Source organism: Aphelocoma coerulescens, chromosome 2 (genome assembly GCF_041296385.1).
Source record: "Aphelocoma coerulescens isolate FSJ_1873_10779 chromosome 2, UR_Acoe_1.0, whole genome shotgun sequence".
Taxonomy (NCBI): Eukaryota; Metazoa; Chordata; class Aves; order Passeriformes; family Corvidae; genus Aphelocoma; species Aphelocoma coerulescens.
In genome coordinates, this window is record NC_091015.1 from 100,428,061 (window position 1) to 100,455,870 (window position 27,810).

Consider the following 27,810-nt stretch of genomic DNA (forward strand, 5'->3'; position numbering starts at 1 on the left):
TGTGATAATGCTTTCATAGCATGGGCAAGAGAGACTCCTCTTCCTAAATGGACTGAACAAGGTTATTATGGAAGTGGTAAACAGACTGAACATCTCAAGGGTTGTCTTTTTACATTGTCAGTGGGAGAAGGGAGAAAGGTAGGGGGAGGAGAAGTGTTCTGAAGGTGTGGTATGATTTTTTTTTTCTCCTTTTAGGTCTGTTAATAAAATTCTTTATATTCTTTCAAGTTTAGTGCCTGCTTTGCGTTTCTCCTAATTCTTATCTCACAGAAGGTAAACAGTAAGTAACAGAAAGTAATGAGTAAGTAATGAGTATTTTGGACCAAACCACTACATCAAGCAATTTGTTTTAGCTTGATTTGCATAATGAAATTTAGATATCAGTCCTGTGACTGCTTATCAAATTTCAGAAGAGTCAGAAGATTCAGAGTGACTGTATTTTTAGGATTAAGTCAGTAATATTTCCTAACAAGTCTGCACTGAAATTATTTTATGAGAGTTAGGAAATATAGTTCAGAAAAAGGCAAGTGAAAAAAATCTGATATAACTATGTCTTAACAGATTTATGTAATAATTATTTAGAAAAAAGTTTAAAAAGATTTTATGTTCCTATTAGTATTTCACAATTCAATGGAAGAATTAAATGACTCTACTGATTCTTATAAACATTTCACCTAGTCTGTAAGTATTTCCATAAGCAAAAAATATATGGAAAACAGGAACAGAGCAAACATATGCTCCCTCTCTATGCTCCCTCTCTCCCACCGAGTACTCTCCCATCCTATAAATAATTTTAGCCCTAAGGATTTCTTCAGACTACTGTGGCTTGAATAGTCAATAACAGGTTTTCTCCCCCAAGTGTTTGTCCTTTCCTGACCACATACAAAATTGTTTTAACCACAGCATCCTTTGTCAAGGAGTTTCACAGGTCTACTATTATCTTCTGCACGAAGAACTACTTCACCAAACATGAAGAAGAACCTGACCTTCACAAACTTAATTCAGTAGCCTATATTTCTGATGGAATTCCCTTTTCACAGTGCTCCTAATCTTGCAGATCCCTACAACAACTCCCTCAAACCAGCTATTTTTTCTAGGGTGCAGGGACCCAAATTATTTACTTCTTCAGTAAATGGTGTTCCTTATCCTCAATCCTTGCCCCTCACCAAGAATTTTGCAGTTCAGGATGCACTTTTTGAGATGGCAGGAGAACACAAATATACTTTCTACTTGTATCTTGTTTGGCTAACACTTCCAGATCTTTTAATCTCTGGTTTAAGAAACAACTGGTTAAACCAATGCCTAAAGAGAATAGCTCTGCTGCTATCTCATCCTGGTTATAGGTGTGCAAATTTCTATGTGTACAGACCTTTGAGAGGTGAAAGGAGTAACAATAGAAGGGATTAAAGGCCTCAAAAATTTACTTACTGGTGATCCTGGAGTTATTCTTGATACCACCAGTGGCATTTTCTGATCTACTCCACCCTAGAGGAATGTCAAGTAAACAGCAACCATAAATATATCATTAAGCATAGGTAGCATTTAAAACAAGTAATCACTTCTTGTCCTTTCTATATAAAATTTTTATGCTGTGTCATCATAGACAGGGTTGGTAGGACTGAATTTTCATCAGTAAATGGAGAATTAGGGGGTGGGATGTGATGTCTTTAAGTGCACCAATTTCTAGTAAACTAGATTGGGTGTCTTTTTCTGGCCATACATTTTAATAGGCAATAGACAGATAAAATGAAACATTTATTGTAACCCTGTGCTTGAAGCAAGCCTAATTTAACACTTGAACTTGCAAGGCAGACAGTCTTCTTAGATGATGTGACAAGTGTGCAAGGAATCTGGTAGGATCAAAGTACCAAACAACTGTACTTCCTTATTTTCTTTGCATCACATTCTACTGCTGCCCCACCAATAAACAGCCAAGGGGAAAAGATCAAACTCTGCTCTAATTTTGATATTATGGCTAATTTACAATACACTGCTTAAATGGAAATTCAGTGAGGGAATCTAAAACATTTACAATACTCAATTATCAATAGTAATTTTCATTTTCTTCATATATTAATTTTCAACTTTCCATTGTGATTTCTAATGGATAAAATGAAACTATTTAAATTGTTTTATAATACAGAGGTCCAATTTTTCAAAAGCTGATGCCTTTAATTAGGCTTTTGAGTTCATATTTCAGCAGCCAAATAGGCAGTGTGCCTTGGATATATGCCATGCCCATAATATATGCAACTGAAAACCAGAGAACTATTAGATGCTATTTCTGTAAGTTTTGCTTTAGCATTTAAGGATTAGGCTGCCACGTCAAAAAACTCTCAGTCCATAAGAAATTCCTGTAAAATACAGTGTTTTCTCCAAATCATTATATTAAAACATAAAAATAAACATGAACTTATAACACTTTATCTATAAACCATTTAAAAATAACTAAAAGACAGCTGGTTTACCTTTAGATTAAATCCAAACTTCCCTTCTTCATCTGGTATGATACGCACCAAAAGTAAATCTCCCTCAATTAGATCATTCTGCAATATACAGAAGAAGAAAACAAGTCTTCTAATTTTTAAAATAAAGTATCAGCAAATTAGAAAACAGTGCATCCAAATTTAGATGAGCTGAACAAAAATATATAAATCCACCTTTAAAATAGGAAGCGGATATGGTTGTAGAATATACCTATGGTAGTAACCTTTCAAACAGTAAAAATAGCAACATACATCTCAGCAAACATGTTTTATGGTTGCTGTGTCCTAACATTGTTACTCTCATCTTAGCTTTCCTTCCCAATTTAGAAATGATATTAAAGTTTCAGCCTGTCGTCATTAAAAGCTTAGGTGAAGCACAAGTAGAATTGATTCTACTCTAAGAACTGTGAAGTAACTATTTTTTCCCCTCATTTTTCTCCTTTAAATAGGTGTGTTTTTATGCAACAGGTCCACAAGGTAGAAGAATTAAAAGGCTAATGGACATGTTGGAAATGATATAACTTTTCTAATTAATTTTAATTAGTTGTTTTAATTGATTTTAAGGGCCTACTTTTAGCCAGAACCCCTCTGGAGCAAACTGGGGAAGAATGATCCACTATCATAAGGTTAGCACAGAGCAGCTGCTCTCCAGCCAGGTCAGAACTTAAAAGGATGATGTTTAGTCATCCTTAAGAGATGCCTGGGATAAAGCAGAGTTGTGTCTGCTATTCAGACATATATCAACTTGAGTTAGCTGATCTTTATCCTCAGAAGAAACAAGATTTAATCATGTAAGGATTTGTATTTCACTAGGAACTTTCCCTGAAGCTTGTGGAATGCTGGACACTTCAGAAATCAATCCAGCTGGCAAGCTTTTCTATCATCTGTATCTCACAACCTTGGAAAAATGCAAGTAGTAACACAAGATCTTTTCTCATCACTGCCTAAAATATGCCCATCCTGAAATACAGCCACCACTTCTGTGCATTCTTAAACCACAGCTCAAAGTCACGCTCACTACTAGTTCGGACTTTAAAAGCACACAACTGAACATACCTTATCGCAGTAGTACTGACTGCAATCTTCCGTCAAGCTACTTTTTGCAACGTTGTCATATGTTTCTAAGAACTGCTTATCCACCCCTTCCAAGGGGTAAGAGCCAGAAATGCTGCCAACGCCATTGGGAGACTGAGCCAAGGCTTTAGGTGAGAGATGGGTCAGGGAACTCCGTGTCGGACTGTTTCCCAATACATTCCTTTATTGAAGAAGGATAAATATTACTAAGGTATGTTATCCAGATTTTTAAACTAAGAACTAAAAAGAGCAAATTTTAGGAGTTAAAAGATTTAATACCACTTTATAGTGGAAGCGCAGGGAAACAGGATTGGAGTTTAATCTAAGCCTATTATTTGATCAGAGGACATCTGGAAGAATGGACAAAAATTCTGGAATAGCAAAACCATTTTAAGCAAAATATTTGGATGTTAGCAGTGAAAGGCACTGTTGCAGTACTACAGGAATCCACAGTAACACATGGAGAGAGCAGCAAGGGAAATGCACTTCAGTTGCCAATTCTATCCATGAAAAATCTTTTGCTGTGATTCCTTTCTCATTCCTGCAAAGCATTTTTTTTTTTTTAATTCCTCCCTCTTATGAATGCCATCTCAACCTTAACCCTGTGGGAGAAGGCAGTTTGCAGAAAAGCCATGGTAAATTGTCAGAGAAACAAGAAATTAAGTGACAATGAAAGATTTAACTACAGTTAAAGTATTGTGTTATTGAGGTAGTTATAACCACATGATAGGACACAGAATTAACTTAGGATGTAGGTCTGGTGTTCAAGAACTTTAACATTCAATGATAACAAAAGTCAGTAACCAAAAACCTCAAATGCAGGAATTGGCCAAGTTGCCTGATGGTAATCTAGGACTTCACAAACATTCATTTAGCTACATTCCCTCTTATGAAAAGGATGACGTGCAGCTCTCTAACACAACCAAACTCCTTCTTTAAGTGGACCAAACTCATGGATGCCATACAGACTAACTGCTCCATCCTTACAAATACTATTTAATGTGAAAATATCTGCCTTGGGGAAAGCTCAGGTATAGCAACATCCAATTTTGAGTGTTAAAGCAGCAGAAGTACATCCAGTAAACCCTGGCAATAAAAATTGTAAATTCAAACATTTGCTTCTGCTTTGGTATTTTTCTATACCTGTGAGCTTTTTTGAACCATTTCCAGCAGCCATTTCTAGCTGTCAATGAAGAAGTAATTCTACAACACAAGGACTGTAGCTTAGGCTTTTAACGTACAGGACTTGCACTGCAGCGAACTTCAATACTGTGAACATTTATGTCTCGGCCTGTGAAAATCTGATTGGAACAAACACAAATGTCCTCAAAGATGCCAACAAGTAGATGAATTCTTGCCATAATACTTCTGACTTTCAGTTATACTATGTGTACTTGGCAATGACAGCGAGGTGTTTCATGCAATATTTGCAGAATTTTCAGTTACTACAGAAAATATTTTTTCAGTGTTTGGGACATCTTATTCAATTGGCACTGTTAATAGTTTCAGAATGCTTTGAAGTAGGGAACTATAATGACACTGTCAAAATCCTGGTTTTATCTGATAGCTTCCAAGACTTTTTATGTTTCCTATGAGGTCAATCTTAAGCAAGGAGGAACACTGTGTATGTATGTACATACATTCTAATAAGTTTTTCAGAACATAGTTCTTAAAAAACATTTCACTTACAAGTTAAAATTACAGCCAATAATAATTTTTCAACGTAGAAAAGAAATCTAACAATACCAGAAAAATACGATTATATATTTCAGCCAATGTCATCTGGCACTATAAAAAATTACCAGTGGATTTTTGCATCATTAAACTTTTGCAACAATTTCTAACTAACTTTTTTTGTTAATAGTGATGAGGGACCTATTAGAACTTAAGACTTTCCAAATCCTGACCCCAAAACTTATTCTTTTTTCACAAATATTTACAATCTTCATTGGCTTATACATTTGTGTCTTTTAATCATACAAAACCACTACTTTGAAAAATAAGTTTAAGTTATGTATTTCATTATTTATCTTAAAGCTAGAGATAGGAGAAAGTGTAAAGAAAACTCACTTTGGTGATTCTTGTTCAGACGACCTGGTAAAAAACACACAAACACAAAAACAACCTTAAATGAATATAAGTTAAATCTTCAAGAAAACAAGAACTAAATTCCAATTAAAAAAAAAGCCTGCATAGAAGACAAAAGGTGTGCTCATAATTAAAGAATACTTAACCCTATGATGAAAGTCTGAATGAGATAACTAGGGTGTTTATGAAACACTCAACAAAAATCCCAGGGCAACTTTGAACACTCACTTCCACTTTTGACACAAGCCCAACTACAGGCAGCACACATCTGCAACTGCAACCCAAACTATGCAGTTTACAGAGGCAATTAGCCAGACACAGTACATAATTTTAGAAAGTTTTAGGTGTGGATCATGACTACAGATGTCACCAGCTGTATTTTGTAAAAAGTCAAAATGTGGCAAGATCTTTATATTTAGGTAGCCAGAAATGAGCACAGGTGGCTTCAGAAGCTTGACATTTCCAATGCTTAATCTCATGATGTGAGAGCAGAGAAGGTGTTGACAGAAGCATTTGAGACAAAGCATAATGAAAGTGGTCACACCAATGAGAAGAATCTAGAATGGAAAAGAAATCAAAATTTGCAGTACGTAGTATTTTCCAATGCATTCAAGCAGCTTCATCAAAAATCACCTGAAACAGTGAGCTAAATGATATTACATCAATTAAAACAATAGCTGTGCTCCTAAGACAAATTTTAAAGCAAAAGTTACAAAAAATGTGCTTGCAAAGCACAGTTTAAGGCAGATGGAATAGCTTTACAAATTCAATTAAGCAGTGACCAAAAATCCTGGAGCAGTGTAAGTCCATTCTGGAAATATACAAACTTGAAGAAGTTCAGTTTCACTGTAGAATTGCTGAATTGCCAAGTTATAGGAGGCAATTCATAGCATACATTTAACTTTTCAACTCATGCTCTCTAAATCATCCTTGATACTAAGAATTATGTACTACATTTCATCAAAATTACAGTAAAAATAGCACCAGTATCAGTCTAGTTAAGTTCCCTTGCATGTAATTTGACAATATGAAGAAATTCTTCTTTGAGAGGCAGAGATGGTGATGCTTGATCCCTGAAGAATTTTGCAGGTTTGAGTTCTGTGTACTTTTAATACTTTTAAAACATTAAACTTCTTCCCCTTTTATTGCAGTCATACCTAACTTCTGACTCCACTGGCACCCACCCCCACTCACCCACTAATATCTCTGGTTCTGTTTGTCCACAATCCCCAGAGACTTTTTACCCCCCATGTGCAAGCAGATCCTATGGGAATGTAAACTCATTGCCTGACCAGCCCACATCTAAATGGGACAAACATTGAACTTGTACTTTAATTACTCACTGAGAGGAGAATGTCAGCTTAAAGTTTTAGGTTTTTTTCCTGCCTAGTCACTGACTTTCATTAATCTTGAGAAATTTTGCATCTTCAAAAACTCATCTCCTACACTACATTTGATTGCATTCTCCAAATAGTCTCAAGTGGAAACAGAAGCAGAGGGGTTGTACAATGACTTAAGCATTATTTCCTTAGGAAGTCACACTAAAAATAAAAAAACATTAAATTTATTCTTGTTAAGCTAATGGATTTCCTTGTGAGGCAAAGAACAATGAGACTGTACATATTTTCTACATTTTGCCACAAAAGAGCTATAGCTCTATTACCAAATTCTTTGCAGAATCAAAATTGCCGTGAGTTACCCACTTCAAGAGTCTTCCATCAAAAACTTACAGACATAGAATCGTGATGAAAATCAACACAGTGTTCTGATTTTAATATATTATCTCCCCTCTATCTTCCCAAGAGAAAGAGGCAGTTTGAGAAAGAAAAAAACCCAACTTGGGGTTTCATTCATAGACCTTCTGTAAACTTACAGGAAATTTTTTATTATCTCTACCTTTGAAGGCTTGAATGTGGGATATAAATTCTTAGTACTATTTGATGAAGATTTGTTAAATTATTGCACCTTAATTCAAACACATTAGCTCTAAAAGACTCACTGAAAATTCTGTAACCTTTTAAATTGGAAAGAAAGGTGATCAAATATTTGACTGAGAAAAGCAACCAAATTCAGTGTCTAAAAGAATTAATCAGACAGTGCAACTTTGTCTTCCTAAAGTCCTTAATAGGTCAGCATGCTAAAGCTGCAGAATTTTGCACCGTAACACAGTTAAATAGTATTTCTAACATTTAATTACTCAGCAACATGAAAAAATACCTTAAACATAAATAACTAAGTGATATTTTTTTGGCTACACAGTGTTTCACAGTTTACTAAGCCATCTTCCTCATTTCACAACATACAAGGACTGTATTTTAAGACAATGAAAGATAACACTCACCAGACCAGCCATTCAACTTTTTCCTCAAGGAAGAGAGCCCTTCCTTGCAAGGAGATTAAGCTTTCCATTGGTGCAGCAAACAAGCAAACACTTCAAAACTTCAGGTAATTTCTCTTCCTCACTTCACAATATAACTAAATTCATGCCATTTCAATCTTGCACTCAGTATGTGTTGATCTATTGGTAATTATCTTTTAAATAGAGGTCTTTGCCCTGAAAAGTCTAACTCTCCTCTTCTGTCAGAAGGACAGAATGGAAAGGTCTTAAGCAAAGACACCTCCTCCTCATTTTGGTGTGACCTACCAGGGAATTCTGCTATTCTGAGAATCGAGGATGATAAACTACAGCAGAATAAAACCCCGAGAGAAAAGGGTCAACTGAAACAATAGCACTGTAGCAAAACTCCCCCTTTACAAACAACTGAAGGAAACATCTGTAGGTTTTGCCCTTGTGCTGTTCTTGAAGTTCTTAAAGCTTCTTTTATTGTAACACCTGCAGGGCTGGGGAGACTGAGTGTGCCAGCACTTCCACTACCACCTCTTTTCTGAGGCCTCACCATTAAAACTGGGGTTTTTATTCATAAGCAAAATAAGTGGAAGATACTTGCAGCAACACCTTTCTGCTGCTTTTTAGAGAAATTTATACACAGAATATTCAGCATTTCTGTGAAGAGAGTGACTGTGTAAGTTGTCATAAGTTTTTTGTGGTGCATAATTGAGAGAACCAGCACAGAAAACTTGAGGACTTCATGGCATACACAAGCTTTTCAGCGATTTCCTGTGAATTCCAGTCATGCACATTTGTAAGGTGCTACCATCACCATTAAAGGGATACTTTGTTACTCTGCATTGCCTCTATTGACTGTATTCCAGTTTACTGGCCTGCCATGAAAGTTTCATGTATTTTGATACACAGCATATTCTTGGATTGCTGCAAGGTTTGCCTTATCATAGGTTTGCAATTCAACGTTGAGACTTTCCATTTGGATGCAAAATTATTGCTTTTTGAACTGGCAAGGAAAGTGTAGTACACTTGAATAAGGATATATATTTAAAAAGAAAAGTTTACATCTAAGCAAAATATACACATGTACTATTTTCATGTATGTTTGGGTGGAAAAGCACGTAAAACTCAAAGTCTATTAGTAGTAGCCTTAAAATTCTAATCTTAAATTGATTGAAACATTCTTAGATCTACTGTCTAGTATTAGGATATTTTCCTTGAGAAAGGCTGAAAGTACACAAACAAAGACAATAGAATTTTGTGAAATTCAACAGATTTTGTAAGAACAAAGAAATTATCATATCATATGATTAAGAACTAAGGATAAATAACAGTTTCAAATGTGGTTTGTTTTTTTTTTTTGAAACTCATTTGCAATTTTCTACCAAAAAGTAGCTACTGGGACTTGGCTGGATAGATCTGAAGGGTACTTTTATCAACAGTAAAGTTTTTAAAATTCTGCTCACATGAAAATTCATATTTTAGTTAAACTAATGATGTGTTCTCATAGCACATTCACCAAAGCTCACCATGCAGCCACAGTTTATTGTCTATCGAATGCTAAGCTAAAAGAATTGAACAAATGCAGCATCCGTTCAGGAAATCTATTTTCAGTCCAATACCTTCACCAGATGATGCATCACACTCACACCAGGAACGTATGTGCACTTCCAGAAATTCATAGCACAGTGCAAGTGAATTTCCTTTTTGTATACTAATTCATCATTTCATTTCCTTCCCCTCCAGATCTGGGGCTGTACACATTATTCCATCTGTATCACTAGCAAAAGATAGTTTTACAACGTAAGTTAAAAGATGTTTATAGCTTTGCAAGCATTTCAGAGAAAAGTTTATGAAGGGATATATTGCTTTTACAACAAGTAGAATTGTAGATTCAAAATAATTTATGTTGTAAGGGAACCTGAGAGGTCACTTAAACTCTTTTTCAAAGAACACATGCCAAAGCTAGATGAGAGTATTCGGGTCCTTGTCATGTTTTGAGGTTCTTCAAGGATGGAAATAACTCCACCTTTCTGCTGATGTGTACAAAGGCTTAAACAATCAAAATGTGATTCCCCCCCTCCCTCCTCCATTATCTTTTGAGCATTTCCCTAGCTATAACTTGCGTCCAACGCCCCACGTTTTTGCTCTGCATCTCCAAGAAGAGTTGGCTCTATATTCTTTATTATCCTCTTTTGGCAGAGCAAGGCAACAATGTGACCAACCCCTCCTCGACTCCCCCAGCCTTCTGGTTCTCCTCATGCATCATATGCTTGCACCTGTGAATAGCTCACCAGATTTATCTCATCTATCAATGTATGATTTTAAATACACGATCTATGTCATCTCACCTGTCAGGAAGCTTTTCTTGCTGACTGTTACTATACCTTATCACTTTAAAATATGTTTTACAATAATCTTCTTTCTGGTTAAACAGAAAATTTCATAGCTAATCTTTTCTGTTAGGCCAGTGAATCTATTCTAAAAAAGTACCAAAACACTTGCTCCTACGCAATCTGCTGTTCCAAACCAAACAGACATGTTTGGTTTATTTAATTACAAGGTGAACAGGAGAAACTGAATCCAGTTCAGGTAACAAGATCCTCCACACAGTTTATCAGGTTACATTTCCAAGCCAATAAGACAGTTATTTTTTCTTATTAGCACCTTGAATACTGTGCTGGTTTTGGATGAGGTAATTTTCTTCACAGTGTCTAGTATAGGGCCCTGTTTTGGATTTGTGCTGAACACCGGGTTGATAATATAGAGATCATTTGATTATTGCTGAGCAGGGCTTACACAGAGCAAAGGCCTTTTCTGCTTTTTGTACTGCCACGGCGGCGAGGAAGTTGTGGGAGGCTGGGAGGAGACACAGACCAGAGACGTGACCCCAACTGACCAAAGGGATATTCCAGACCATATGACATCATGCTCAGTATACAAAGTGGGGGGAAGAAGGAGGAAAATCTGGAGCATTGGCATTTGTCTTCCATGTCACTGTTACGTGTGATGGGACCCTGCTCTCCTGGAGATGGCTCAACACCAGCCTGCCTATGGGAAGCAGAGAATTAATTCCTTGTTTTGCTTTGCTTCTGTGTGTGGCTTTTTCTTTCCTTATTTAACTGTCTTTATCTCAGCCTGTGAGTTTTCTAGCTTTTACAATTCTGATTCTCTCTCCCTGATTCCATTGGTGGGGGAATGAGTGAGTGGCTATGTGGTGTTTGGTTGCTGGCTGGGGTTAAACCATTGCAAATTTATATATTCTTCCTAACAAGTACCCTTCCCATTCAGAAAAGTGTGTTCAAAAACATGAAAAAAGGCATTAAGAGGACAAACAACAGCTATATTAACACTTCAAACTATTTCACTGCTGATATAAAAATTTAAAAATATTTTAAAAAGCACAAGCCATTAAACCTGAATTTACAAGATCAAAAATAAGCTCTTCTCCTCATATAAAGGGGAAACGGGTCCTGTTCTGGTAATAGGACTAAGATTATCCTGAACTGCCAAAATAAATTACTGTTCGTTTCAGTAATCCTTTGCATGTATCACCTTCTTTCCAGAAAGAAACCCCAGCTTACTAACATTCAGTTAGGGGACAAGTGTGGGTGTTATCTGTTCTGAACTGGTGAGGCACAGCCATAAGCCATAAGAAAGTGTTGTACAATAGGGAAAGTAACCTATGAGACTTCAGAAGGCCAATGTGGGCTCCATGTCTGTGCTAGTGCTAATTTTTCAGTGGCAGTAGCAATGAGCTGAGATGCTCAGCAACAGGGTAACAAAGAGGAAGAAGAACTGATGGGGAGGCCTTCCTCACAAAGGCTGGGGGGCCCTGGGCCTAACAAAAGTCGTCTTGAAGTCCTCTTCAGCACTGTTTTTTCTGACAGGTTTTGTAAGCACAAGTGATTTGAGATATTTGGCTTAGATAGGCAAACCTATTCATGCCCTGCAGATGAAGTTCTGGATAATGTATGTTAATTTGGGATTAGAGCAGTCCATAATACAGATGTAATAGACAGCTCCAACCTTTTCTGCAGACACTAAACTGAGAGAAAAACTGCTTCTTTTCACCATGTCTGAGCCCGAAATGGTTCTTGAATGTGAAAGTGCCTTAGATAATCTGGGTAGCAGGAGCAACAAAGCTACACCTAACACCGTGCTCACAAGCTTGCCCTGGCTTTCTGTAGTTCACTCAGGTGCATAGTTTGTGCTATTTTCCAGTTTTCTGTTTTCCGGTAACGACCTGTGGGAAACACCTCAAATTTCAGTTAGAAGGCACAGTGTTCACACAAAGCACATTTTTAAAACAATGATTTTGTCCTTAAGAGAAACAACAAAAAAAATGACAAAACATTATCGAGCCTTATCTCCAGCATGTTCATTTAAAGGATTTTAACAGCAAACATAGTTCTGGATGATGACATGTTGAAACGGTAAAATATTTTCAAAGAAATTGAAGAAGAAATATTAACAAGTGCTATGTTTTATGGTCTCTAAACTAAGAGCTGCTCCACATAATTTGTTTTCTAAATTGTGTACTGTTTCATAAAAAGAAAGTAGAACTTGATTGATTCCTATGCGAGAGTAGACAGAGCAAGGAAGAAAACTGATTACTAAGAAAATAAATATACTTGGTATTGTCAGGAAGGAAAAGAAAACTGTTTAGGGAAATAAATGTACTTTTGCCAGCAGTGGCTGCTTCTACATTTCTGATACCCATCAAGGTTCCGAATGTGCCTTGGCAGGATTAGGTAAATAGCAAGGCTTGTACATGAGTTTTATCTGTGATTTGCCTCAAAAAGCACTCTATCATAACAGGTCAGTTTGAAGGTAGGTCTATCCTACCTTCAAACAACAAACCACTTGTCTTTTGATAAAAAAGTGAACAAGAGGGAAGACTATCACCCACTCCTGAAATGCTGATGGCAGCTGGAAAAATAAATGAAGAGCCATATTCCATGCTAACTGCAGCTTGCACAGTATTGCTTCAGAAATAGTAAATTAAATTGGTGTTTACAGAAATCGAGCTGTTGCAGGATTATTATTATTAATATTTGAAGTCACAGACATAACCATTCAGTGATTAAATTCCAGTATTTACTGCTGTTTGACAGCAGCTCTCCAAAAATGCTTCGGAAATTTTTCATGCCAAAGCTATTAGTTAGTTATAATTAGCATTAACTAACAGCTTTTTAACAGTGTCAGTGGGCCAGGCAGTAAAAAAAAGGCCCCCTAAAGACAATGTGTATTAGCATTAGTAACATGAGAAGCTACTCTTGGCTCTCCTCTAATGAAAAAGAAATACTGAAATTAGAAATCTGGGGTGTTTTCCATGTTTCCATGTTTCTATTATGTCAATTCAAATCTACTGAAGACCACCATGGCAAAAATGGGTAAGTTGGCTTTACAAAATCTATCAGTACACTAAAAGGTGTTTTATAGTTAATGCTTAAATATTGCCAACATGTGGCAAAAGCCCAGGGCAAGCATCTATATTTAATACTGATGATATGAAAAGTGAACTTTTTTCTACAAAACAGATTTAGCTGATAGCATAAGATTCCCTCTCTATCAATAAAGCATTCATGGAAAGAAAGATTTTACTATACATACATAATTTTACTTTACATCTTTCAACAAGGGAAGTGAAGCAAGTAATAACTATTGTAAGATTGCAAAAGGAAAAAAATGGAATGCGGGCTAACAAATTTCTGTGTAAAGAAAAGCTTTTTTTTTTTATTTGTATGGCTACTTTGTATTTTAACTCAATTGTTATAAAGGAAATTATTAATGACTGTTTTACTTCACAAAAGTCTAACAGTCAGTACACAACGAAGGATCATTTATTTCATTCTTCTTCCAAAACACACAACTTGAATTTAATTAATCAGATTTATGTAATCATTTTTTCATTTACCTGCAGAGTATCAAATATTATTATACCCAAAAAAATGATAACTCATTTGGGATAAGATGTAAGAAGAAAAGCCACGGTTTATATGAGCTAGTAACAGTAAAAATCTCCACAGTGAGTGATATTACTCAGATTCAGCACAGTCATTTAGGGCTCAGAAAATAAATGAATGCGCTATTTTCAAATTTAGAACATCCTTTTTTCACTGTCTGAGGAAAGGCATAAAGTCTGGCTTTTTCACTCCATTCTCAGTAGGTTTTAGATAACTGAAAGAGGAAGGAAAGAGGAAAAACTACAGGGGAAGAAAAGAAAAAGGAAAATAAAAACAATCTAACAATGTACTAGCTGGCAGGACGCAATTCACCAGTCACAAAACACAGCATGGCAGCTTCTACTCTCATCATCTCTTCTTACATCTGCCTCTCAGTATTCTTACTCAGAAAATACTTCTAAAAGTGTATTATCTGCTAACTTTAAAACATAGCACAGACGTGGTTTCCTATCCATGTCTATTCACATCTAGAGGCCTCACTTTTATTTATTATCATGGCTACTACTGCCATTGGTACTAATAAATAGTATTAAGGTTCAGCTGTCTTACATTCAGAAAAATAGAAAAATGAAGTGACAAACTTAAAATACTTAATACACTCAAAAGAGTGACAAACTCCAAATATGCATACATGTCAACTTTTCATTTATTTTATTGAAAACTCTCTGCTGTAATGTAGTAACAATATTATTATAGAATTTAAAGAAAACAGTTTAAATCCAGAATTCAAAGCTATATTTAGTAGCTGCACACTGTCACAGAGGCAGGCGAATCCTATCAGCTTCCATTAAGACATTGCTTCTCAAAATACACCTTGCCTTAAAGTTAGTAGGCATCACTAGAAACCATGTTTCTTTTGTAATGCTACAAAGGAACCTGCATTTTAATACATAGCGTTCTCCTCAGCTCCAAGTAGCTCTTTTCGTTTTGAGACTGAAAAATTAATGACTTTGTACATTATTTCTGAAGTTGATGTTGTGATAATCTGAAGCTACCCATTAAGAAATGAGTAGCCCCACATATGATGTAATACACGAGCAAACAAACAATCAGAGTGCCCAAAGACAGGTGCTTCACGTCCTGGAAGAAAACCCAGCAGTGGTTAAAGCACTGCAGAGAACAAAGGAATACAGGCAAAAAGCAGACACTGTGTTTAGACAAGCCATTGACAGTTCCTCTGAAGAAGAAAAAGATGGATGACCACTAGCATTATGATGTTCTTGTGTATACTCAAATGCAATACCTCTTTCAGCCTTTGACAAGGCTGAGCTGATGGTGTGGAACATGAGTGAACTATTAAAGGAGTTCACTAACTCTTTCTCCCCACAAAAAAGAGTTTTTGACAGGTAGAAAAGGGTTGCAAAAGCTGCTAGGGAACAGGATAATACAGATTTGAAGTGCCATGCTTTAATAGTTCCTCTAATTTTACTAATATCTCAACCACTGAGTCTTTTTTAGAGATGAAGGGTTGGTTTGCTTTTGAGTTGTCATTTTGTGTCATGGCATTTGCAGTATAGCAATTGGTCAAAATAAAGCTTATGCAAACACAAAACTGCTTGAACTCATTGTAATATTACAACTGACTGTGACTGCTTCACACTACAACACTTTGGTTTTTATTCAGTGCTTTTAAAAAAATCAAAATAGGTAGTGCATTGTTTGCAGAAGTCCTTACCTCCTCTGTGGACTACGGTTCTGAGAGAATTCTGAATCACTGTCCTTTGATGTTGGAGAGCCCTTATATGTGTAAAAAACATCCTCCGTTTCAGTAATATAACTAATCTCGTTTGTAAGGTTGTCTACAGATGAGTGTCGTGGTTTGCGGATTTCGTGACGTAGTCTAGGACTCCGCCTTAAAAATACAGAATACAAACACATGCAGGAAGATTAGAGTATTTCACAAGACTTTATAGAAGAAAAAATTTCTATCCTATTGCAGTTATGACTTGAATCTTCATAACAGGACCATAAGTCTCACTTTAAATAATCAATTTTTAAACATTTTGTATGGTATAGTAAGTAATCATACACTGCTAGGTTCAGTACACTGAACTGATTTGGTCTTTTCATCCCTGTAAAATGCAACTTTTAAAGTTTCAATCATAGGATAATTGGTTGGAAGGGACTTATGAGGGTCATCTAGTCCAACCTTCTGCTCAAGGGTCAACTAAGGCCAGAATAGGCTGCTTAAGGCTTTACCCACTCGTATCTCAAAAAATCTGAAGGATGGAGACCACACAGTTTCCCCAGGCAATGACTGTCCAAGTGGTGAAGCAGTTTTTCCATTATAGCCTGACAGAACCTCTCTTGTTACAACATATACTTGTTGCCTCATCTTCCCACCACGCAATGCTGAAGAACCCAGCCTCATCCTGTAGATGGCCTCCTCCTAAATAATTCCAGGCTGTTATTAGGCATCTAGGAAACCCTTGCTTCTCCAGGCTGAACAAGTGCCACTATGTCAGCCTCTCCTTACAGGGTAGGTGCTCCAGCCTCCTTAATACCTTAGAGCTCGTGGTCTTTGCTGAGCTTGCTCCAGTTTGTCCTGTATTTGCAGACAAAAAGGGCTGCAGCATTCTAATAAAATCTAGAGAATGCTGAGCAAAAGTGGGCTCTCACTTCCGCTGACCTTCCATCTATGATTCTGTTAATTCTGCCAGGTTGAAGTGGACTTCTTCGCTGTCAGAGCACACCAGATGGCTCATGTACCACTTCTGCCTGTAAAGATTATCTGGTGGTTTTCCAGAAAGCTGAACTGCAGACAATACTGTTACACTGGGGTCTTACTTCCCAGGATTCTGTGTTTGTTGAATTTCACACATTTCCTATTGGCTCATTTCTCCAGAGTATTGAGATCCCTTTGGAGAGCAGCCCTGCCCCCAGCCTTATTGATTCATCCCTCCAGTTTGGTGCCATCTGCAAACTTTATGATCAAGCACACCATTGCCTCCTCCATGTCATAAAGATGTTAAGCAGGGCAGGTCCCAAGAGAGACCTCTGTAGTCATCTACTTTTTGTTGTTGTCCAGGTAGAGTGTGACCCATTAACAACTCTCCTCTTAGTCCAGTCATCCAACCATTTTAATGTTTTTTTTTTTTTTAAACTACCCTGTTGTCCACTCATCCAGAAACATAATGTCTTAACCTGGGTATAAGATTTTGGCAGACAACATGAAAGCCTTGCTAAAGTTGAGGTAAGTGACATCCACCCTTCTGTTGTCATATATATTCTCAGAATAACAATGTTTAAATATATATGTACACACTACATAATTATCCTGCTAGAGTACATACAATTAGAAACGGTAGGAGGCTAGAAAGTGTGGAAAAGGCTGAAAATTGATTTACCAGTTGGGGGTAACAGGAGGTGATCGAGAAGGAAGGCTTTTGGTCTCTAAGTGCTCAACTGATAAGGATCGTCTCATAGCTGGGTTCCAAACCATCCCACCTATCACTTTTCTGCAGTACTGGTTGTTTACAGACCTGAAAAGAAATAAAATAACTATATGTGAGTTATTTTGCATAGAAAGCTTAAATGAAAAAAGGTATGCTTATGAAAGTCAACTTCATAATTTAAAGCATCCCCTGTGCTTACCCCTCCTTACTTCTGCATTTACATTCTCACAAAGACATTTGCTGTCCCTCACTTGTGACAATTAAAGTGATTGTTAATCCCTGCTACATTGCTAATCACAAGCCTGGGTAAAAATAACTTTTTCTGAGAATTATTTTTAACTCAATTGTGTTTAAGAAGACAGAGAGGAAAACAGGAAATTCAGTATGTCCTACTGGCACTGAACTGAGTGCCTGACAAAACACAGTTCAAATACAGGTAAAATGTTCTGGAAATTCCCTGTTAATACTCGTAAAGGGGTAACAATTCACCAAGAGCTTCACTGCACACAGGAAAACTTTACCCATCTATCTGCTACCTCATCAATTAAGAGCTACACCAGACAACACTCTATTTCCAGAAGGAAGCCACTTTTGAGTGATGTATTCCTTATAGAGATAAACCATTAAAGAAAAATCTGACATGAAAATAGGATCTCAGGTCTGGACTGCTTCTTATGACAAGAATCTGATGAGAAAAGGGCTGCATCAGGACCAGAAAGATAGCTAGGAAAGCAATAAAAGTATCTTACTAGTGAAATAACACAGCATAAAGAAAATCTTTAAATAGACTGAAATTGAGATAAACTAACTTTCATGCATCATTTTTTTCAGCATTTCACAAGTCAAGCTGAGAGATAAACTGCTCATCCTTGAGTTTACAGGCCTAGGATTTCTCATGGAAGAAACAATTTATTAGTTACGGAGAAAAACACCTTTGGGTCATTAAGCCCTGAGCTGTACATAATGGGCAGGTGGGATAGCAGACTATGTTAAGGACCTTACTATAGAGCTGAAAATTTTACATAGCATTTAAAAAAAAAAAAAAAAAAAAAAAAAAAGCCTTACTTAAGCTGTGGATATTATGCTAAAATCAAACCTTAAGCATGCTTTGCATTGTACTACTTTTTGCTTATATAGGTAAAAGAAAAAGCAACCCATAACTTTTTTTTCATATATACTGAAGTATTTCATATCTCTTGTTCCCCATTTTAAAGGAAATCAATTCCTTTGTCTTCTAAATGTACTTTAAAAGCTTCTCCCAGTAAAGAAAACAGAGGAAAAACTTAGTATGAAGCACCTACATACCAAAATCAGCTACCGATGTACGTTTTCATGCCTAGCAAACAAAGTCCATCAGCTCAGGAGAGGATTTTGCCTATACTACTCATTTTATTTTTCTAAGACTTTTGAATACAATGATAAGGCACCAACTACTCTGATCTTCTTCAGAAAGAGAGTTTTTCAGAGAAGACTTACACAGTTGGAGCAGAGGGAAAGACTGGTAAAAGAGGGTGCATTATGAAAAATGCATTGTGAAGAACTCCACATTAATCAGCTTTTCTTTTTTACAAGCGGCTGTTCGTGCATTTTCCAATACAAACAACTTGAAGTGCAACGTAACTCATGTGATGGAAGCCAGAACCCTAAACCCTAACTCTAATCTTAAATCCCTAATCCTAACCACAAAATCACTTATACAGTATGTTCTGTAGATGTTTCAGTTAAGGCACAGAAGATAAATAATCTCCTGAACTTCAAGTAGCTGCCCTTCAGATGCCAAATATCAGCATATTTCTCAGCAAACATTCTGGGAAGCTGCCAAAGCCTTTCTGGAATGGCCTGTACAATCTTGAATTGATGCTTCCTTTCTCCCATCTATTACTGAGGTTATCCTTGGTGAAAAATTCAGATACATTTTTAGCTTTTCAACAAGGAATGAGAATGCACCTAGGAGAGGTTATTCAGCCTTCAGTCCAGAATTTACCTCTCAGGATCCGGGAGATGTGATTCAGTCTGCTCCTAGAACAAGGTTTACAGGTGATTTATACAACTCAGCGGCCTAATTTAAATGGAATGCCACTAGCACCTTAAGCTAAGAGAATCAAGAAGGGCACAGGTATGTGCAAATAAGAAATTGTACTCAAGTACTGCAACTATTTGAACTGATGCAATAAATGCTAGGCTATCTGCCTTGCATAAGTGTAGAAGAACATAGTACAAGAAAGCCACAAATTACATAGGAAAACCTGTGATACTTAAGAGGGTAAAACCTTAATGTAGCACCCTTCAAAGCTGATGGAAGCATCATGAAAAGAATTATTGACCACGAGTCAATCTCAAAACCTCCAGGATTGCCTGATGTAGTGGGTGGAGTCTTTGTCTGCACACTTGGTTTTGTGGGTTGATTTGCCTGTTTGTGTTTGATTTATACAACACAAAAATTTGCTCTCTTTCACAGGGGAGAATGCAGAATCTCTTTTCTGGTTGTGTAGCTTCCACATGAGTTCAGAGCCATCCTTGAAAAGGAACATGGAAACTCTTACAACAGTCTACAATCATAAACAAGTAGAAAAGTGAAAATTTTCAATATGTGAAATATAACCTCAGAAGTGACTTTGTCATAATTTTTCTTAAATCTTATGAGAAAATAATTTGCTGAGTGACAATGACCAAGTTCATAGGAACTACTCAAAGTCTTTCAAAATTACTGTTGCTTCTTATGGACTTAAGCAGTCTTTCATAGCAATGGTTGCTGAGTTTCTTCTTCCTCATGTAGATCCTAAAATTCACATTTATTGCTGGTATAAATAAGGCCAAAGAATGCATTAGTACAGAGGTTATCATTAAGCTGATGGAAGGTATCACTATAACTGATTCTCCCCCTGGAGATTCCTTAAAAGTATAAGCAATTCAGCAGAGACAATGCCTCAGAGTACTGAAATTACTGAAAAGAATTCTTTCTTAGTAACTCAGATCAACAATGAGAACTGTCCTGTATGCTACAGACCATCAAGAAATTGTAACAGCAGATTTGTCAAAAATAAAATGTTTGGTAAAAATTGGAATGATACTAAACTGGCACCCTTTGGAACTCATACTGTTTTCTTTCTTAACATTACAAAGGCAGTGCAATGACTGTGTGTATATATCCATCTATAGGAGGATCAGGGTTTTGAATCTCTTTGCAAATTTGAAAGAAATAAAGGACTCTAGGACCTGACAATCCTGCAAACTTTGAGAGAGCCACCTCCTCAACTGGAAAAACAAGGTCACAGAACTCCATAAATGAGTTAATTCTAAAAATAGGGATCTGCAAAAGTTAGAAAATTAGAATACTGTTCATACAACTACTTGGTTTTCCATTATCTAGAAAACAGACCATCTAGATATGACCTAGTACTAGGTGAAAACATGGAATTACACTCCAGCATGAAACATAACATTTTATCAGACTTCCTACTGTTGGACAGCCCTCGTGGGTTAACTTCTTCATTTCCAAGAAATACCAGGGCACTTGGTATCAATTTCTGCTGTATCAAAAGAGACATCGGAGTGTGAAAAGCCAGATAACCACCAAAGTCTGAAAATCTATTTGAAGTATGTTGACATAATTCAGAAGTTGAAGCATATCCAAACAGAAGAGAGAGAATCAGTCTGGCAAATTAAATGTAAAGTTAAACTCTTAAGGGAATACAAAAAACTCACAAAAACACATTACCCATGAACAAAAAGAAACCAATAAAATACTTCTCCAAAAATCATGAGAAAAAGCAGGTTTCTAGAGAGTCTATAGATCATCAAAGGGTCAAAGAACCCCCCATAATCTCATATCTAGAGAAGATAATGGCACAAGACTTTCTTTTTCATTCACTATTAATATGAAATATTTTTTATGTTTCATTACAGAATGTTTTTTGGGGGTGGGGTGGGTGAATCGGGATGGGATATGGATGAGACAACAGGAGGACATGACACCTTTGTAGCTGAATTGCTGATAAATTTAACAACAGAACAAATCAACATAATGGAAGAAATCACTGTGATTGATAATTATCAAAAGAGTCCAAAAGCCCCTAAGATAAAAGAGCAGAACTACTCGAGTAAAATTTCCCACTTCAAAAGTCACACAGGACGGCCAAAATAAAGGCGAATTGCAAAGAAATGGAGAAGGACATTAAGATGCTAAGTGACTGGACAATAAACCGGCAACTTAAATTTAATGAAGATAGGACCCAGTTACTGCATATGGGGAGGAATAATCCCAGCTTCATATAGGAAAATTACAGGTTTAAAGAATTACTTCTGGGTAACTAGATCTTAGATAACACCAGGAAACTACCAGCTCTGTAACTAGAATCCAATGAGGAAAATAAAGGATTAGAAGTGACACAACAGGGGTATCTTGAATACCTGAATGGGAAAACGGTTTTCATCTTTATGTCAGTAATAAGTGGTTGGTATGATGCACTCCAGAAATTGCCCTAACATATTAAACAGAATGTGTACATGACACTAATGGCTAAACATTTCAAAACAAATCTGTTCTGCAAATTCTCTTACCGGATCATTAGCTACATGACATTTTTTCCTTTTCAGTGTTTTTACACTTCAGACTGAAGCAGCAAGTTGAAAAAATAAGAGTAAACCATATATTTGAACACCTTTTGAGGCAATTATAAGAAAAGTGCTATTGTAAGGAGACTACATTGCAGAAAGTGAAACCACAACTGTGTAACTTGTCAAATGGTTCATATGTAGACTGGGACAAAGCTATGGACAGGACTGAAATCTGCCACTCCAACTAGAGCTACCACTGACACAAATCCTCCCATTCCCATCATAGAGCAAAACATGCTTTCATACAATACTTACTTTGCTGGATTTCTAGAACCCAGAGTCCAATAATGTGATAATATCTTTTTTTCATGAGGTAGTGACTTCTTTGCCTGAAAAAATGTGTGATGCTCTACACAAGATTTCCAAAGATTTTTGCACGCTCTGTAATTTAACATGTTGAAGGCAACAATATGCTCTCTGGATTCATTCTGTAACAGTAGGGAACACCATGTTTCAACACATACAAGTAGATGAAACAGTAAACAAGGTTATAAAACAACAATAAAGTTATTTCAAGCTTAAACATGAAACATACATTGAGGAAAACAAACAAACAAACACACCAGCATATAGTAGATTTTGAGCTGGAGATGGCCAAAATACCGCAGTGACCATGTGAAATTCCAAACTGCAAAATGTGCACTTTAACAAGTTAATGAAATGTTAATGAAATATTTAAGTCTAGAGTGGTAAAGATTTTGTATATATGAGTTGTCATGTTATACCGATAAACATATTTCCAGGTTTCCAGTCAGATTTTGAGCTCCTAAGACAAACAAAATTCTTTAAAACATCCCATTAAGGGTGCAATGTAAAAAGGCAAAAAGCCCTCATTCTTTGAATTCAAACTCTTAACACAAGGCTTCAATTCAATAACGTTCTTTGAAGCACCATAGTATGCAAAAAGCATATTCTTGATAGTCTTTCAGAAGAAACTGAAGATGTTAACAGTGATCCTTCTTGGGGGAAAGAAAGTAGCTGTGATAGGACAGGAGCTGCTGGTACCTCTGTTCAAATCCACTCCTGCTTGGATGATGACATGAAGCCACAATGAGGAGGATCAGAAGGCAACAGAATACAAAACTTGTGTGTCTCGGTGCAAACTCTTACAAGTAGTGCCAAAGTGCCAGTGAAACATGAGTGCAACACAATTGTGTCACCCATGTTTTTCCCAAGATCTTGTACAAGAGAAAGCTTTGGTTAGTTAATCTAGTAATTGATGGGAAGATAGTGGAATGAGAGCAAAGCAAATAGAAGAAGATAACATGAGACCTTGAGTCAATTGCTATCACAGCGCAGCACCTCAGTGAAAAAAAGCAAGTTTTCGTCACTCATCTTTTCCAGCTCCTCTAAATTATGACTGATTTTGACATCTCAGCATATAATTAGACAGGCAACATTTCGCTTGTTCACAGCAACAGTCCTGTTGGGAAGTAACTACAGACCCTTTTGGCTGGAATAGTCAATCTGTTTTCCTTGTGTTCTTTTTATTTCTAGACAGCATTTTACAAATGCCATGTATCAGAGATCAATCCTGCGTTTTGCAAATCACTTCATGTCTAGTTCGGAGAATCTATGGCTTCAGACCCTCTTTTAGAAAACCAGTGAGACTCTCAAGAGAAAAAAAGTTTTGCCTCTTGATTTTAAGGAAGCACTGAAAAACATTTAACTGATTGCAATCTTTCAGGAATGTTTTCCCTATAAGTACTAAAGCATTTAAAAACTATTTTCTTTTTAAGATGTGGGTTTGTTATTTGAGTCTCTTGCATACTGGAACCAATTCATCTTCTGTCAGTTCACCACACTTGCTTCTAAGTAGTTATGTAAAATAAAGCAGGAAAGCATAGTGAAATCTTAACTCAGAATTTCTTGAAATATATAAAGCATATATCACAAGGATTTAATGATAAATGCCATGTCTGACACACTCCCTGTTGGTTGAACACCACTTCAGGGTTTTACTACTCCATCAGACAAATAAAAGGCAATGTACAGATATTTTTATTGGCCTGAAGCACTGGTCTTTCAATTGCCACAAAAATTATTTTATCCAAACTTCTCAATTATACTGAAAAGCCATAGTATAAAGATAAAGAATTAAGTACACCTAATAGTCTCTTTTTAAATTTAGACTGAAAACAGTAATGAATTTTACTTGTTACATCACATGTGTGCTTTTCTGTTGTCACAGAACCTTCTTAGCAACCTTTAAGTATGCTGGAAGTTTTAACATGGATTTAAGCTATGAAAAATATTTTGAGAAGTTTCATAAAAATTTATTCAATTTTTAGACTAACTTTTCAATTCAATTTTTAACATAATCTTTTGTTAATAAAAATATGCCTCACTAAGAGGCCACCTTGCAAGTCATGCTGTTAAATCTGTGTACTTTTTTAAAGGTGAGGAGAGTTCTAGTGGGATCCAAGGATCTAATGCCCATCATACTTCTCAGCTCAAATTCTAACAGGATGGCATTTTAATAATTATCAAGAAATAAGGATTAGAGAAATTGTGGCCATTATGGTAAAGGGAGCAATTTCACATAGCTAAAGTGTCTTGCTGGTTCAGTACAAGGAAGAACTTTTGCATTAGCTGTATGAGTATTCTATTCACAGAAAATGTGAAAATATCTACAGCATAGAAAGAAATATTTAGTATGCAGCAAATGAAGTTGTTTCTAAGCATTAGATAGGAACCTAGAAAACAAAATTCCATTTCTGAAAGGTACAAAATGTTGGCTGTAAACAGCATAGGTCCTATTCCTGCCTTAAATCCTGTACCTTTCATTAAGCCTACATGTCATGAGCTTCTATAGCATCAGGCATTCACTGATTCATCAGTCTTGCTTCCCAGTCCTTATGTAGTTCTTCAGTAGAAACAGAAGAAATACTGCATACTCCTAATCAAGTAGCTGATCAACAGACTGAAGCAGTGGGAGGGTAAAAGAGAAGGTGAGTAGCAGGGAAAGATATAAGGTAAGTTGATTTTTCAGAAAAGGCACGTAAGGAAAGAAAAATTGAGTAAAAGAAATAAGGAAAATAAATCAATTAAACATGGCACGCCCTAGAGGACTGCAAACTCATTGCCTTTGAGAACTTTCTGTAGATTTTTGTAAAGAATCTACATATGACATAAAAAATATAAAAGAAGTGCAAAAGCACTCTCATCATCTTAAGTCAAACCTTGCCTATGAATATACAGTATTGGCTCTGTTTTCCCCACATTGTTTCATCTTCCTTACTTTCAGATTCATTTACCTATTTGCTTCTGTATTTCCAAGCAAAAGAACTGCTCAATTCAAAGACTGACACCAACGCAATCATCTGCCCTCACACATCCCTCAAGCATCCCACTCTTCTGGTGAAACCCCTAGGACTCCACTGCCATCTCTCCTACTGCACGGCACCAGCAAGGTTTTCCAAGCAATACACTTGATGCCCTAAATTTCAAGCAAAGGGGGCTGACAAGGATGGATGCATCCACAGATTTAGGAGCACACCTGGTCTGCTTTTTCATATGTACTGAGAAGGAGTAAAAAGGCCATGCAGCTGGCCTTACTTTTCCTACAGTTCTGTAGCTCTTTAAGTGTGACACTGTGTGCATTACTGTCATCTCCATAGGTTATGAAACAAAGAACTATGATCACTTAAGAGCAGGTAAGCTAAAAGAATCAAGAGCCTTGAACTGTCATCATTTATCAAATGTTTAATTGAAAAAATTAAGATTGCTGCTCTCTTCAAAGGTGACACGGGTTTCCAGAGAGAAAAATTCTACTTTTGACAGCAGTCTTTATGTAATGAACACATATATTTTATATTAAGTCCGCAGATTGTTCTATATTGGCACTTTATTCTTCTATATTCTAAACCACTGTAAGCAGGCTCATTTTCAGAGAATCATAGAATGGTTTGGGTTGGAAGGGACCTTAAAATCATCTCATTCCAAGCCCTATTTTACTAATAATTTTTGGAGAGTTCTGTTACTACGTTTGTTCTCACAGATACATTTGGAAACTGCAGTCTGTAAGCCTGCCCTTATTCATATATTTGGAAATATTTAGATTTTAAAATTACTACTTATCAGTGAATTTTTAATCCTCAAACCCAAGAGAAGTTACTACTTGCAAGTGTTTACATTCATGAGGGAGTAGAATGGTTTATCAACCACTCATTTCTTCATGCAGTGAAATATACATGAACAGACTGTGACATGTCTGCATATAAACAATATATTTAGAATCTTACAGCCAGTAAAAAAAACTTAAGACCCCCCCCTACAGTGTATAAGGATATGCTCTGTGCATGCTTTGTGTGTGTGCAAGCATTAGTGCAGTAACACTGTCTCTAGGTACTAACTTTGAACATGAATCCTGAAGAGTAACATGCATACTTGCAGACGCCTCAAATTTCAAAGAACCCACCAAACTGGGAGAAAAGAAAGACACACAGAAAAGAAAAAAAGAAGAAAACATTTTCCTTTTGGGTAAAAAAGGCCTCCCTAGAAATCTGTGTTGAGCAGACCTTCTAATCCATGTGGGTCAAGAGGTGGTCTTGTAACACAGCACCTATCAATTTAAGAGCTCATTTACTACCAGAAAGAGCCTTCATGAAGTTTAGGTACAAGTTAACACTTATCTTTTACTATGTTCTCAAGTTTTGTCCTCAACTGAATTAAAATATTTATACATCTGCTGATCACTACTTTCTGAGAAGTTTTTTTCCATCCTATTAAATAATCTAAGCTCTTTGTAAAAAGATACCCTCTTTTATTTTTTTCATATTGTTGCAGCACCATAATAATAAGCAATCAGTATTTCCCTCTCCATTGAATAGACTAATATTTCAACTGTTCTGCAAAGAGCACAAAGCAACCAACAGAAGCTAACTCTTAACAGTAGAAAAATTTTACATTAGTTTTATCAGCTATCTTCACAGAATTTGCCAACTCCTAAAGCCCTCCATGTTACACATAGCAGGATGTGTGCTATTCCCCTTTTCAACCTCATGTTTTTCAGCTGCAAAGCTCTCTTTTCCTCCAGGAACCTTGCTTTCTTCCTGAGCTCTGAGCCCCATAAGCTGAAGGGATCTCGCATAGTCCCCCTAGACAGGATAAGCAGTTGTTTAGCAGATTCACTGCATTAAGGAACTCTACAGGGCAGGGAAAGCAACAAAGGGAAGGGCAGCAGATGCTGATGAAAAAAGGGAAATATGCTAAGTTAATAATTGGAGAAAGGATGGAGATCGGCATTTACCCAAAGTCTCCAAGGGAGAAGAAACCTCCATGAGAAAGATACAGTCCAACAGACTGAAAGGGGAGGGACTGAGCGTTGGAAAAAAAAAGAAAAAAAGGGAAAAAAGAGAGGGAATAAGCAGACCAGAACAGCAAGACCAAGTTAACAACACAGAGTTTCAAAGGCAAGTTACCACAACACAGCCTTTTGATCAGCAATTTGTAGGTTACATTCAATATAAAAATATTGAATATGACCACTTGAGCAAAACAAAATTAGAGGACTACTTACATGTTTTTGCCGTTGTTGTATAAAAAACTTTTTCCTTTTAAAGGAAATTTTTAATATGTTCACCCTAAAAGAAAGAAACAAGCCATGAAATACTGAACAATGTTTAGAAGCATAAAACAATGAAAAATAATACTGCATACAGTGAGCCTGAAAGATTATAGCTGTAAAATATTCAATGAATAATATGCAGCCATCTCATGTGTTGAGTGGCAAATAGATGTCCTCGTTTAATCTTTAAATAGTTCACAGCAGTTGTCTCCCACCAAATCTATTCTTGCAGCAAAAACTTGATGACATCTTCTACACTAAGCTGTAC

General features: G+C 36.5%; 1 protein-coding gene across 5 annotated transcripts in view; it reads right to left on the minus strand.

The window, feature by feature from the left end:
* The window catches only part of PTPN3 (protein tyrosine phosphatase non-receptor type 3), a 164,750-nt gene that overhangs the window by 30,488 nt on the left and 106,452 nt on the right, over window positions 1–27,810 (minus strand). For all 5 annotated transcript variants that reach the window (XM_069004158.1, XM_069004157.1, XM_069004160.1 and 2 more), the window contains 8 exons: window positions 27,495–27,558; window positions 22,229–22,401; window positions 17,309–17,443; window positions 15,637–15,813; window positions 5,631–5,654; window positions 3,543–3,741; window positions 2,469–2,546; window positions 1,429–1,485 (listed from right to left, as the gene is read on the minus strand). In XM_069004158.1, the coding sequence (XP_068860259.1) occupies window positions 1,429–1,485; window positions 2,469–2,546; window positions 3,543–3,741; window positions 5,631–5,654; window positions 15,637–15,813; window positions 17,309–17,443; window positions 22,229–22,401; window positions 27,495–27,558 (907 nt within the window). The remainder of the gene's footprint in view (window positions 1–1,428; window positions 1,486–2,468; window positions 2,547–3,542; window positions 3,742–5,630; window positions 5,655–15,636; window positions 15,814–17,308; window positions 17,444–22,228; window positions 22,402–27,494; window positions 27,559–27,810) is intronic.